The sequence below is a fragment of the Lissotriton vulgaris genome, chromosome 9, assembly GCF_964263255.1.
Source record: "Lissotriton vulgaris chromosome 9, aLisVul1.2, whole genome shotgun sequence".
Lineage (NCBI taxonomy): Eukaryota > Metazoa > Chordata > Amphibia > Caudata > Salamandridae > Lissotriton > Lissotriton vulgaris.
Genome location: NC_141697.1, coordinates 783740244 through 783756047, shown reverse-complemented (window position 1 = coordinate 783756047; position 15804 = coordinate 783740244). Strand labels below are relative to the sequence as shown.

The 15804-nt window shown below is 43.3% G+C and overlaps 1 protein-coding gene across 1 annotated transcript in view; it reads right to left on the bottom strand.

The window, feature by feature from the left end:
- The window catches only part of NAALADL1 (N-acetylated alpha-linked acidic dipeptidase like 1), a 274450-nt gene that overhangs the window by 105613 nt on the left and 153033 nt on the right, over positions 1-15804 (bottom strand). Inside the window, exons 12-13 of the mRNA XM_086938510.1 lie at positions 1808-1875; positions 1598-1689 (exon numbers count right to left, since the gene is read on the bottom strand). Coding sequence (XP_086794636.1) covers positions 1598-1689; positions 1808-1875 — 160 coding nt within the window. The remainder of the gene's footprint in view (positions 1-1597; positions 1690-1807; positions 1876-15804) is intronic.

Below are 15804 nucleotides of genomic sequence, written 5' to 3'. Positions count from 1 at the left end.
CCGGACCCCAGGGTTTGTTGGCTAAAGGGATTTGTTATCCTTGAGGATAAGCGACTATTGTTCTTCTCTCGCTGCCGGCCCCAGAGTTGTAGGCACCTGGCTGTGTGAATTTTTTTAAAGTCAATAAAGGTTTTTGAAACTTAAAAAAAAAAATAATAATTCAATTGCAAAGTCTGCTCGATACCAACTGCGCCTTCTTTGGGGGATTTGTTGCTTCTTCCCGGAGCATGACCTTAAAACTCTGGTCCAATAGCTGGTCCTCTCCAGACTGGACTACTGCAATTCTCTTCTTACTGGCCTCCCGAAATCCCACCTGTCCCCCCTTAAGTCTGTTCTCCATTCAGCAGCTCCTTTCATTTATGGGGTCAAAAGAAGCGACCACATCACACCCATGTTATCCACCCTCCTCTGGCTTCCCATCGAGGCAAGATCTATCTACAAGACTGCCTGTATTACCCACAAAGCCTTTCACTCCTCCTCTCCTCGCTACCTGGCGAATAAACTGAAACTCTCTGGAGGATCTAGACCATCACGAAATGCGGAAAATCTACTGCTTGAAACTCCCACTTTCAAGAAGGAAAGATCAATGGTCCAATCCTTTTCAGGCAACGCAGTGAGAATCTGGAACTCACTTCCGCCTCAGCTCCAGATCACCACCTCCTCCCAGGCCTTCAAAACTGACCTAAAAGTTCTCCTCCTTCAAAGACACTTCCAAAGTTAATTCCTGCCCTCTCTATTATCTGAAGGAAGACCTTTTAGTATAGAAAATGTCTATTCTCCATGACTATGGAAGTGCCTTCCCAGTGTGTTCTTGTGGTTTGAGAATCTGCCATTAATTGCAGTATTACCCTTTTACCTGTGTTTGGTACTCTTTTGTAACATGCACATGTCACTTTTCTCTTGTAACACACTGTTTGCTACCTCTTACATTTGGTTTGCTTTCGATACTTGCACAGGTGCCATCATTGCCTACGTAACGTTTGTTCTTGTGTTTGAGTGTCCTCCATTTATTGCAGTATTATACCTCTTCTTGTACTTTGTACGCTTTTGTAACCTGCACACGTCACTTTTTCCTCCTGTAATGCACCGTTTGCTACCTCTTGTATTTTGTTTGCTCAGGATTGTCACTTTTGCCTCATGTAATGTAACGTTTGCTTTTGTAATTTGTTCACTTGTAATGTTCTCATGTATCAGTTCTGTTCCTATTGTGAAGCGCTCTGACACCTTCGGGTAAAGTCTGCGCTATATAAAAACGCATAAATAAATAAATGAATCCCATCTCTCCTGGCCTCCACGATCTGTTGTGCTGCCTCTTTCTCTCCCGCTTGCCAGGTGTTGTCAGTCTTCTGCCACAGTTTCCTCCCCCTGCCCTCTCGGTTTCCAGTCCGTGACCTACTCCTTCCCTCCCCACAGTGGTCTAATGAACAACTAGAGCATTAACATTTTGTATTTATGACAAAAGTGTGGTACACCTAAAGCCAGCTTGGTGGAATCAAGGAAGTAAAACCAAAGGCACTTCCTTTAGAAATTAATAAAATAAGAGGATTCCTTTTCATTGAAAAATTATGGTTAATATATATACATGTATATGCGTTACCTTGGAATTGGTCCATAGGTTGGGCTCGTCCGATTGAAGAATCTTTTCCAGTTGTCGTAGACAGTAACAGAGTTGTTATTGGGTATCTTGACCTGTTCACAACATAAAAGGTTAGTGGTTAGTTAAGATGGGGTTGGCCCTGAAGAGATAACATTGCATAGACTCAAAGAGATCCAAGGAAATCGTTTTTACCCAAGACTTCTTTCTCACCTGTTGGGATGCTTTGAAGATGACACTTTGAACAGGTGGAGTTCCTTGTGCCCTAAATGTTGCATTAGCTACAAATACAGAGAAAAAAAAACAAGACAGAGGGGAGACTTATATCAATAAACATTGCCAAACTTGTATGTACTTTGTTAGACATGAATTGCAACTCCCATCTAAGAAAAAACATTGAATGTTTTTCTTTAAAGAAGGCATGTTTTATATACCTGTAGCAAAACAAGTATTTTTTTATTGTGTGCATGTTCTGTGGCAAGTGGAATAGAGTCCCACATAATACAGCGTATTCATTGCAGTAATTTGTGGAATCTTATCCCAACCAATTGTATTCATTTACAAAAGGGCATCCGAAAAGAAGGAAAGGAATGCAACACATGCATTAAGCAATGATGACCCGAAAAAATAAGGCATCCCTCACAACAGAAACATTGAGTTATTGGCAAAACGAGCCAAGAACATGGAGAAATATAATGAGATACCTCTTTCGCTTATTTGACACACCTATTTACACAATTAATCATTGAGCATATCCATTGTGGACCAATTTGATATGTTCTATTGTAACCCCTCAACATTTTGCCTTTTATGTGCACTTATATTTGGGCTCCACTGTAGACCTAAATACATGCCCAAACCGTAATAGTTTTCTGTTTAAGGATTCAATCCATCCATCATATGTACCATACATTACTAATAATGGTGAGGCCTATGCCAAGCTGAATGCTTTATAAATCAAGGTTTTCATTTGATATAAAGTGTACATTGTAGAATGGCGGGTACTGAGAGGCGCTTGCTTATGTGGAGTACAACTTTTAAAGGAGCAAAATTATACACTTAAGTTCTACAGGTTCATTGATGAAATGAAAAATCTTTTAATTACATTACAGCATTAATAAATTCCTTGACAATGATTGTTACAGCACTCAAAAGGTAGAAGTAATTTCCATTAAAACTCATGAATCTACTATTCATTTTTTATTCTATGCTTATAAAGCATAACGTTAAAAAAACCAAAAATATCTACTTCCATTAAAAGAAGCTTCATTGGGGTGCTGAGGAAATTTTGTTGTTAATTAGTAAATCCGTTTGTGTGATAAGTGAACCTGTTCTGAATTTTCTTCAGTCAAAACCCAGCATTCATCCAAAAGTGCCTTATTGTGACCATCTGAGTTTTACAGTAGTTTTGAAATCTGAAGACTCTCTGACTTCAGTAGTAAACGTATACTCCTCGCAACATTGGTCATTAGACCTTTCTCTATGTTCACACCTCTTAAGCCTCACAGTATACCTATGTGCATTCTACTTTGTACTTGAATGTTACACACTTGTCAGTTGATGGTCTGGTCAGCTGGCGAGGTGTAGTGCTCTGCTGTGTCTTAATAAATCTATCCTGTAACTTAACTAGAAGTATCCTGTGATTCATCTGCAACAACTTCCCAATAAGAGACCTGAAAGTGTATTATGCAAAGTGCCCTGGGGGTGCAATGGGCATATGTGTATTACAGAAAGGTTGGCAGATGCTTGTGAGGCCCTTTCTGTAACACAGATAGCGCTGGCGCACATATAGCGCCAACACTATCCCCAGAGGGTGTTCCCTCATTGGCATGGGGGCCTTGGCCTCATGCAAATGAGGGAAACCCTTTGTCTCTTTGCCCATGCCGTATTATAGACTCCGACACAGAGGCAAGGAAGCTGTTAGGAGGTGCACTGACAGTGTACAGCCTAAAAGGTGGCACACTGTCAGTGCACCTCCTGACAGCTTCTTTGCCTCTGCGACAGAAACAAAGGCTTCAGGGACGTTATAGTTAGCAAATAGAATTTAAAAAACCTTAGAAATTCAATTTAAAAAATAATGTACAGGAACATTATAGTTAGGCTGACATTTCACTCGTACAAAACCAGAGAAATTAAGCCGTTATAGTTACCTGAGTTAACTATAACTTGCGCCCCCGCAATGCACTTCTTATGATCTCGCATATTACATCACTCAGCACATGGTCAGTGACATCACTGATGACATCTCAAATGACATCTCTGATGATATCACTGATGACATCATCCAGTGACTGTGAATGTTTTTAAAATGTTTATGAGTGTTAAATATATATAACAAAGTGTATTGATGAATCAGTGCTGTATGAGTGCCTATATGGATGATTCAGTTGGTGCATGACTGACTTTATAAGTGAGTGAATAGATGTCTCAGTGAATGTATGGGTGAGTGACTAGCTTTTGAGAATGTCTGTATCAGTCTGTCAGATGGTGTCTAAGTGGCTGTAAGTGTTGCTGAGTGGGTAGGTGAGTGGCTGTATGGGTGACTGATTGGGTGTCTGAGTACCTGTATGGGTACATGAGGGTGTGTGACTGTCTGCATGGATGAGTGAGTGGGTGAGTCAGTGGCTGTATGGGTTAGTGAGTGTGTAAGTGAAGGGCTGTATAGGTGCTTGAGTGTGAGCATGGGTGTGTTGGTGAGTGAATGCATATGTCAGTGGTATATGGGTGAATAACTGGATATATGAAAAGAAGAATAGGTAATAGTTGGAGTATATGAGTGACTGTATGTGTGAGTAAGGGATTGTGATAGTGGCTGTTTGGGGAATTGTGTGCTTGCGTTAGAGACCTTATAGATGAGTGAGTATATGTTAGTATCTGTATGAATAATTGACTTTTTATAACACTAAAGGTGAGTAAATGATGTGTGAGAGTGACTCTCTAGGTTAGTGAGCAGGTGTGTGGGTAGTTCTATGAGTGACTGACTGTGTGAGTGACTATATAGGTGTATGAGTGGATATTTCAGTGGCTGTATTAGTGAGTAAGTTGGTGTATGAGTGGCTGTATGGGTGACTGAGTGGATGTGTGTGTAGACCAATGAATCAGGGAGTGAGTGTGTAAGTACTGGTATGGGTGTGTCAATGGTTTCGAGAATGGTAGTGTGGAAGTTGGAGTGTTTGTATGAAAGTTTAAATGGGGGTGTGTGTGGGTGTGTCAGGGATTCTGTGGATGATGTAATCAGTGATGTCATTTGAGATGTCATCAGTGATGTCACTGACCATGTCATGAGTGATGTAATATGTGAGGTCATAAGCAGTGCATTGCGTGGGCACAAATTATAGTTAGCTCAGCTAACTATTACTGCTGAATTTCTCTGCCTTTGTACGAATGAAATGTCAGCCTAACTATAGGGTTGTTGTAACCTTTGGTTTATCCACTGAATTTCTAAGGTTTTTTAAATACTATTTCCTAACTATAACGTCCCTGTAACTTTTGTTTTTTTAGTGAATTTTTAAGGTTTTCAAATCCTAAATCTTAAGGTTTTTAAAATGTATTTTCTATCTAAAATGGCTCTATAAGAGGTATTTTTATAAGCCTGTATTTTCTTCAGTTTTTATTTTTTATTTTTTATATTTGCAACAACGCTGCAATTCCCGCAGAAAACAAAGGCTTACATTTAATGACCACCAACACATCCAAAAATAACATGTACAAAAATCCATTCTGAATATTACCCTACACATATCACTATGCACATGCTTCTTTAAAAACATGTTTAAACTCATGTTTTTGTACTAAATTTCTTTAAAATCCATCTTTCAGACCTATTTTCCATGTTTGCGGTTATTTGGGACATCGTAATGGCGTTGTTAACAACGACAATCGCACATTTTCCATTAAGTGTAAAACACATAAATCTTTTTAAAAAAAATGTTTTTTGATTGTCCTCATACCACCGTAAGCGTCTGCAATCGTAACATTAGACCCCTGTAATCCTAAACACCCATGGTCCATGTACCTGCATACACTACGGGCCGTCAGGCCTGCTTCTTTGTACGAGGCTTGGTGTAATCCTTGGACGATCTTAAACCAACCTTAGTGCCTTTCCCCAGCACACCAAGGGCGCCCAAACGTTACCTTCCGTACGGTCTAGCCTTGCAGTTGCAAGTGCGGCTTTAAGCCACTTCTCATATAGGGGAGCAGCTGGATCTTTCCATATTATGCATAGTTCCCTACGGGCCAACAGGATAACATTTAAAAATAGGCCAATCTGTGCTCTAGGCATGGAATTTCCAAGTGAAGAATTTAAACCAAAAATAACTAGTGCTGGGTATAAGTTGATCTTTTTTCCAAATATACCTGATAGTGCCTGTTCTACGTTCTGCCAGTACCCTATAAGTTGGGGACATTCATAAAACATATGTAGATCGTCTGCTTTAAGCATACCACATTTAGGGTATCTGGGGGTTGGGTTGTCTACAAATTTAGCAACTTTATAAGGGGTGTAATAAATCCTATTCAGAGTAAAAAAGTGTTTTTTCTTTAAGGAGGCAGATTTTACAAATTTATAAAGGTTTGTGATAGAAGGAAGAAAGTATTCTGCAGTACTTTTTTCTAATACTGATGTTCTCCATGCATGTAGGGTGGGGGAAGTTCTATATCTTCTCTATCTAATAGGTACCTATACCATACTCCGACTTCGTTTTTGAAAGGGGTGGGATTTTGCAGTTTGAGCTCTATTTCCCAGTTTCCGCCAATATTGTTATTTTCTGCTGCAAACCATGAGCGTAGTTGTATATATTTAAACCGTGAAATGGAATCCCCGATTCTTGCTTTCAGGACCTCCCATGCATAAATCCCATCTGCAGATATTAGTTCTGACCATTTACCTATACATGCAAGTTCTATTGGCACCGCCAGACCATCCTTCAAGCACTCAGGGAGCCCAGGAGAATCCCAGATTGGGGCAAAGTCTGAGTAGTCTTTTATACCCTATCTAGTTTTCAAATTTTGCCATACATAAAGTGCTGCCCGGATGACCTTCAGTCGGACTTTCTTGAAGAACCTTATTGCTCCAAATTTGTCCAAAAAACCTTCTCCGCCTCCCTCCTGTATTGCCATTGTTTTAAGATCATCCCCCAGTTGTTATTACAAGTACTGGTCAAAAGACTTCGGATGTTTTTAAACTGAAAAGATAGGCAGTAGCAGAAAATATTCGGTAGTGCGAGACCCCCCTTAAGTAGTCTTCTCTTCAGCTTTTTCCAGGACAGTCTGGTGGTTTTGTTGGCCCATACAAAACTACCGATCTTACTATTTTCCTGATAAGCTTAGTGGAGAATTCAAGGGGAATAGCGCTAAAGCGATATGTTAGCTTGGGCAAGATTACCATCTTGACTATATTTACACGCCCATATATTGTAAGTTGGAGGTTTCTCCACCTAAGGAAAAGATGGTCAATTTCCTTTATCACTCTATTTAGGTTAGTCAGGGGTATGTATATTAGGTTTTGCTTTATACTAATTCCCAAATATTTAAATCCTGGCCCTTCACGTCTTTCCCTGCCATCGACTCCCCAGCTCATTATATCGGTCTTAAGAGTATTTACTGCATAGCCGGAGAATCTTCTGAACTCACTTAGGGAGTGCTCAACCTTTGGGAGGACCTCAGTGGGGTTGTTAGTGTATATTAACAGGTTGTCCGCGTATAGAGTAAGCTTAATATTAAGGTCTTGCACCCGAAAGGGAGTTATTTGCGGATCTAGCCTGAGCATTTGCGCCAGTGGCTCTATATAAATGTTAAATAATAAAGGTGAAATTGGGCACCCTTGTCGGGTGCCTCTCCTTATTTCGAATCTAGATGTTAGTTTGCTATTTAGAAGGATATTGGCAGATGCGCCGTCATAGCATTTAATTAATGATCGTATAAAGAGTGGGCCAAATCCCATGACTCTTAGAGTTTCCCAGAGGAAGATCCATCTAACGCGGTCGAACGCCTTGGCGGCGTCGTACGCTGCTACTGCTAGTGGTTCTGACTTTGCAATCGCTAAATCTATACAGCCGATTAATTGTAGAGTCTGTTCCTGTATATATCTGTCCGGAATGAACCCCTTCTGCTCCTCTCCTATTACCTGTGGTATCACCTTGACCAATCTCCCTGCCAAAACGCTTGTAAAGATCTTATAATCTGCGTTAAGCAGGGAGATTGGCCTATAGGAGTCTGCCTTCAGAGGGCTCTTACCGGGTTTTAGTATAAGGACGATAGTTGCTTCCTTCCAGGACGGGGTATTCTCCCCCCAATATATATGTAGTTAAATAACTCAAGAAGTCTAGATGTTATTGCATCATCCAAGATTTTATATACTTCCCCTGGAAGTGCGTCTGTCCCTGCTGCCTTGTTGTTTTTGATTTTAGCAATATGCAATTTTATCTCTTCCTCCGTTATTGGTCTTTCAAGTAACTCTTTGCTGTCAATGGTCAAACTCGGCAGATCTATATTATTAAGCCACTCTTGGGTGCAGTCCACAACCGGGCCTGCATCTTCATTATAGAGTTCCGAAAACAGGTTAACCAGGCAGAGCTCCATATCTTCATGCTTACCAGATATGGTACCAAGTTCGTCTACTTCTAGCTGGTTAATGTTATTTTTAACCCTATCAGATTTTAACTTCCAAGCAAATATTGCGCTAGCTCTCTCCCCATATTCGTAATGCTCCATTTTATGAGCATCCCATTTAGCTTTTACTTTTTCCTCCAGCTTGCCTCGATAGTCTAGGGGAATTCGTTCTAGTTCTTTAAGAATAGAAGGGAGGGCTTCTGGTTGGCAGTTCAACCTAGCATTCTCAAGTCTAGATATCTCAAATTCCATTTTTTGGAATTCTGTCCTATTCTTCTTATTTTTAAAAGATGTGAAGCTGTGGAATTCTCCCCGGATATAGGCCTTAAAAGCCTCCCACACCATGTCGGGGGTTGTTGACCCTACATTATCTGAAAAGAATCTGATTGTGGATTCCTTAATCCTGATGATAAGATCTGGATCTACCAGTATATCTCTACTTAACGTCCAATGGGGAGATGATTTAGCTATACTGCCTACATAAGTAATTGTTATAGGTGCATGGTCTGAGAGGATAGATGGCTGAACAAGGATATCCTTCATATTTTCTATCCCAACTGCGTCTGTTAAAATATAATAAATTCTGGAGGAATGGCCATGTTTTTTGCTAAAATATGTGAACATTAATCCTGTTCCTACTTGGCTTCCCATAAGTCCACCAGGCCCAAGTCATGGATCATATTGATCATTGTTCTCCGAGTGCGCGGTGCAGCTACATATTTACTATGGTTGGATCTATCCCTAACAGGATCTAATAGAACATTAAAATCCCCCCCTAATATTATTGGGGTTGTGACTTCAGTTAGTATAGCCTGGACTTTGAGGAGATAACCGGGATCATCTATATTTGGCCCATAATATGACACCATAGCGATCTCAGTCCCCCCCACCTGAGCCTGCACCAAGATCCACCTACTAGAAACGTCAGTTGTTACTTTTTTTATGACGTTGGAGACTCCCTTCCTAATCAGTACTGCCACCCCCCTCATTATGTGTCATATTTGGGAGCAGATGAAATGCTCTATCCATTTGTATCAACCAAAAATTTCTTTGGTCTCTACATGACTAAGATGGGTTTCCTGGATAAGAAAAATCTGGGCGGTAGATTGCTCAAGATACTTCAAAACTAGACGCTGTCTTCTGCTACACCGTAATCCATTAATGTTCCACGATAGGAACTTTATCCTATCTCCAGCCATTTATATCTGTGGTACTCTACTCCCAATCTGGAGTCAATGCTCCAAGCTAGCTTACTTCTCCTTAGCAGTACTAGGTTTGAGGACAAGATTTTTTTTCTATTTTTTCCCACTGCAACCCCACCCGTGCCACACCCACCCCCACCCTCAACCCCCTGTGACCCCATTAACCCTCCCTGGGGAACTCTCCCTTTCTTCTTGGGCATAAGTCCTTTGGGGGAGCCCCATTTGATGTGTGTTTATATAAACATATAGTGATTTTAGTAATTTTTTAGTGATAGTCAATAAGGTGTCATGAGTTCTTGTTAGGAAAGGAGTACAGTTGGTTCCTGGCGCCGGGAACCAACGAGGTGGTGCTGATGGGGAGCATGACGGCCGGAAGCTAACGGCCGTAGGAGGAGTCCCGTTGTTGTGTGCGCGTGCATCCCTCTAGTGATGTTCTCTCCACAGCAGGCTTGGCGTTGTAGGCGGTGTTGACGATGTTGGTGCCGGCGGACCGATAGCAGCATCATTTCAGCCCTTTGATTTTTCATGCGGCGCATCTTCTACCCGACCCTTCTACCCGACCCTGCCGGTATTTAAAAGCTTTTGCGATGTGAGCGCTTTAGGAAAAAAAAATGAGCTTTTGTCCCTCTACACCTCTAGAGTATCGAAGGCACTGAATAATCAGTTTCTTTTGCTGGATTGCTGGATTGCTGTTTTGTTTGTATTTCGGAACCGCTGTTGGATCGCTTATAGGTCCTGATGAATCCTGAGCGAATATGCTAAAAAAAGCAGAAACATGTTGACCAATCACATAAGAGGACACAGGTTTCAATTAATAGAACCCTGAGTAGTCCGCTTCTTTCACATATTTTAACCCATTGCTGGTTGGCCTTTATTAAAATTTATACAGGTTACAACTACGCATTTTTTAACATCACACACGGTTTGGAATCACTTATTAGTTTTTTCACTATTTGCACACAACACGAACCAGCTCCGCTGTAACCAGGCGTAGTAGCACGCTGGGGAGACATTCAGTCACCCCAGCGGGAACCCAATGATGAAGCATGTCACCAATTAGTGGTGAGTGAGGGTTCTTTTAAAAGAAAATGTTTTTTCTTTTCACGTGGGTATGGTAAGTTTTTGTTTTTTACCTCATTTTTGCTTTATTATTATTTGTTGCCAGTAGGAACAGCCTGCCCTTGAGTTGAGTTGTTCAGACTGTCAAAAAAATCACATTAGCTGAATCACTCTTTGGTTGTTTGAATTATTTGAAAATAGGGGTACAGGAGTGACTGTTATAACCCTGACTCTCTTGTTGTTTAGATTGCACATTTTTAAAGACATCTATTTACATCCCTCCAGTGGGCTCCAGGATGGAATTACGTATGTGTTCATTATTTCTCCTGCTGAGCCCATACAAAAATTAACTTTACCGCTCCTGCGCGCCCTTCGATTGTTCACAGGGGGTGCGTCGCTTCCACGGCCTGGAACCGCCACGATTAGTATTTCCACCAAATTCGCCCAGAGACGAAACCGTACTCCGCTGCAGGAAAATACAACTTTATTGAGAATTAAACAACTGGCTTTCCATCCCTTTTGTAGTCTTGCGGCCTGACGCATTTTGAAGCCTTTTCCACTTCTTCTTCAGAGGCCATGTCAGGACACAATTTCATGCTGCCACATCTTCCCTCCGCGTGTGCTCTGAAATTATTGGTTTCCGGTGTGCCAGATTTAAATAATTCACCATTCCTCAAGCACGCTGGGACATGTAGTCCATTTGCAATTAATTTATACCCTCCGGTGGGTTAGGGTTCTGGCACATTTTTAAAGACATCTTTTTACAGCCCTCCCGTGGGCTCCAGGATGGAATTGCGTATGTTTTAATTATTTCTCCTGCTGCGCCCATACACAAATTTACTTTACAGCTCCTGCGGGACCTTCGATTGCTCACAGGGGGGGCGTCGCTTCCACGGCCTGGAACCGCCGTAATTAGTATTTCCCCCAAATTCGCCCAGAGACGAAACTGCACTCGGCTGCAGGAAAGTAACAACTTTATTGAGAATTAAACATCCGGCTTTCCATCCCATTTGTAGTCTTGCGGACTGGCGCGTTGTGAGGCCTTTTCCACTTCTTCATCATAGGCCATGTCAGGACCCAATTTCATGCTGCCACATCTTCCCTCCGCGTGTGCTCTGAAAATATTGGCTCCAGGTGTGCCAAATTTAAATAATTCACCAACAAAGGAGAGGGAGGATCTGGACACAAAATACAAATAAAAACATTTTACAAAAAAAAGGAGAGGGAGGATCTGCATCTGAAAGGTAGCTCGCACCAAGTTCCTCATGAGCAATGAAAGATAGAGTACTCTGAGGAACACTTAACAAGCGCCTGAGAAATGTATTTTTAATAATCTACAGCTGATTTATATTCACATACCCACATATGTCACTACCATATAGAACTTTAGGAATACATTTTGCCTAGTATACTTGCAATAACACCTTTAATGGTTTTCTACTTAATCTGGAAGCAACAACAAATACTGCTGCATTCACCCTCATAAACTCACCCTGTTTCGCTTCTAACAAGGTTTTTCAGGTCACTACTTAGTCACACCTCAATCCTCAGTAGGAAACTGCCCTTACCTTGTATAAGGTATGTGCCCACACCTTGTTTAATATTTAGTTGATCGACTTCCCATCCATTACAAATAGGGTGACCAACCGTCCGTAAATTTCACGGACAGTCCGTAATTTCGGCCGTCTGTCCGTTGTCCGTGAAGGATTCTTTAACGGACGCCATTTGTCCGTCATTTTAACCGGGCGCCGGTCTCACCACCCAAAAGCCGGTACAGCTTGCCCCCACCCCCCTTCTTGACTCCGAGGCTGTTCCAAAGCTTAGATACTCAGCAGCACTGTAGAGGCACAGCGGGATGGCAACCCTCACACCTCCAGCCCTTGACGAGCTGTTAAGAGGTGCTTGCTGGTGACTGAGAGGAGGGGCTGCAGGTTCAGGAGCAGGGCATCCATTCACATGCAAACAGCCCTGAATGTGTCTTGTCTCCGCAATTTAGACCTCACACATTCCATTTCTATCCAGGGCCCCAAACATCCTAGACTCGGCCAGATTACACCAAGGCAGCACGTGGTTCTCTTCACAGACCTTATTTACTGTCACTAAATTCCAAACAAACCTCGGTTCTTCAAACATGCAGTCTATAATGTAATAAAAAAAAGAAATGGCACAATCGCACCCACACGGATTAACAAAGTATGGAGGACAATCAGTTCAATCCGTTCTCTTAGAATATCTCCTGTAAGTGCAGTACATCACAGTGGGGGATGGCATTTTGGGTGGAAGGGTAGCTGAATGATGGATGAGGGGAAAGATGGATGAGGGGAAGGATGGATGGATGGAGGGGAAGGATGGATGGATGAGGGGAAGGATACATGGATGGGAAGGATGGATGGATGATGTACAAAATGAAGGATGGATGAGGGGAAAGATGGATGGATGAGGGGATGGATGGATGGAGGGGAAGGATAGATGGATGAGGGGAAGGATAAATGGATGGGAAGGATGGATGGATGAGGGGAAGGATGAATGATGTACAAATGAAGGATGGATGAGGGGAACGATGGATGGATGAGGGGAAGGAAGGAAGGATGGATGGATGAGGGGATGGATGGATGGAGGGGAAGGATAGATGGATGAGGGGAAGGATAAATGGATGGGAAGGATCGATGGATGAGGGGAAGGAAGGATGGATGGATGAGGGGAAGGATGGATGGATGAGGGGAAGGGAAGGATGGATGGATGGGGGGAAGGATGGATGAGGGGAAGGAAAGATGGATGGATGAGGGAATGGATGGAGGGGAAGGATGGATGGATGAGGGGGAAGGATAAATGGATGGGAAGGATGGATGGATGAGAGGAAGGATGGATGATGTACGAAATGAAGGATGGATGAGGGGAAGGATGGATGAGGGGAAAGATGGATGAGGGGAAGGATGGATGGAGGGGAAGGATGGATGAGGGGAAGGATAAATGGATGGGAAGGATGGATGGATGAGAGGAAGGATGGATGATGTACGAAATGAAGGATGGATGAGGGGAAGGATGGATGGATGAGGGGATGGATGGATGGAGGGGAAGGATAGATGGATGAGGGGGAAGGATAAATGGATGGGAAGGATGGATGGATGAGGGGAAGGATGGATGATGTAAGAAATGAAGGATGGATGAGGGGAACGATGGATGGATGAGGGGAAGGAAGGATGGATGGATGAGGGAATGGATGGATGGAGGGGAAGGATAGATGGATGAGGGGAAGGATAAATGGATGGGAAGAATGGATGGATGAGGGGAAGGATGGATGGATGAGGGGAAGGAAGGATGGATGGATGAGGGGAAGGATGGATGGATGAGGGGAAGGAAGGATGGATGGATGAGGGGAAGGATGGATGAGGGGGAAGGAAAGATGGATGGATGAGGGAATGGATGGAGGGGAAGGATGGATGAGGGGAAGGATGGATGAAGGGGTGGGTGGGTGAAAGGATGGAAGGATGATGAGGGGAAGGATGAATGGATGATGAAGGGGAGGATGGATGGATGATGAGGGGAAGGATGGATGGATGATGAGGGGGAGGATGGATGGATGATGAGGGGGTGGGTGAAAGGATGGATGATGAGGGGAAGTATGGATGGATGGATGGATGGATGATGAGGGGGTGGGGGAAAGGATGGATGGATGATGAGCGGAAGGATGGATGGATGGATGATGAGGATATGGATGGATGGATGATGAGGGGGTGGGTGAAAGGTTGGATGAATGATGAGGGGGTGGGTGAAAGGATGGATGAATGATGAGGGGGTGGGGGAAAGGATGGATGAATGATGAGGGGAAGGATGGACGGATGGATGGATGATGAGGGGGTGGGGGAAAGGATGGATGGATGATGAGGATATGAATGGATGGATGATGAGGGGGTGGGTGAAAGGATGGATGGATGGATGATGAGGGGAAGGATGGATGGATGGATGATGAGTGGGTGGGTGAAAGGATGGATGGATGGAGAGTGGGTGGGTGAAAGGATGGATGGATGATGAGTGGGTGGGTGAAAGGATGGATGAGGGATGGATGGATGAGTGGGTGAGTGGTGGGTGAAAGGGTGGATTGGATGATGGGTGTGTGGGAGGGTGGATGAGTGAAATGATTGATGGATTGATAAGTGCAAGGGTGAATGAATGGCCGTATGAGTGAAAGGGTGGGTGTAAGGATGGATGAGAAGAGTGAAATGGAGGGTAGATTGACAAAAGGATGAATAGATGTGTGAAGGAGTGAAAAGATAGATGGATGAGTGATGGGGTCAATTGATGGATTCATGAGTGGATGACTAGATAGATGGGTGGGTGGGTGGGTGGAAGGATGGATGGATGATGAGTGGATGGATGGATGATGAGGGGAAGGATGGATGGATGATGAGTGGATGGATGGATGATGAGGGGAAGGATGGATGGATGATGAGGGGAAGGATGGATGGATAGATGGATGGATGATTGGGTGGGTGAAAGGATGGATGGAGAGTGGGTGGGTGAAAGGATGGATGATTGGGTGGGTGAAAGGATGGATGGATGATGGGTGGGTGAAAGGATGGATGGATGGATGGATGAGTGTGGATGGATGAGTGGGTGGATGGTGGGTGGGTGAAAGGATGGATGGGTGGTGGGTGAAAGAATGGATGAGTGGATGGGTGGGTGGGTGGGTGGTTGGGTGGATGATGGGTGGGTGGGAGGGTGGATGAGTGAAATGATGGATGGATTGATGGATTGATAAGTGCAAGGGTGAATGAATGGACGTATGAGTGAAAGGGTGGGTGTAAGGATGGATGAGAAGAGTGAAATGGAGGGTAGATGGACAAAAGGATGAATAGATGTGTGAAGGAGTGAAATGATAGATGGATGAGTGATAGGGTCAATTGATGGATTCATGAGTGGATGAGTAGATGGATGGATGAGTGGGTGGGTGGATGGTGGGTGGGTGAAAGGATGGATGAGTGGATGGGTGGTGGGTGAAAGGATGGATGAGTGGATGGGTGGGTGGATGGTTGGGTGGATGATGGGTAGGTGGGAGGGTGGTTGAGTGAAATGAAGGATGGATTGATGGATTGATAAGTGCAAAGGGTGAATGAATGGACGTATGAGTGCAAGGGTGGGTGTAAGGATGGATGAGAAGAGTGAAATGGAGGGTAGATGGACAAATTGATGAATAGATGTGTGAAGGAGTGAAATGATAGATGGATGAGTGATAGGATCAATGGATGGATTCATGAGTGGATGAGTAGATGGACGGGTGGGTGGATGGATGGATGGAAGGAAGGATGGCTAAGTGAAAGGGTCGATGGAGAGAGAAAGGAA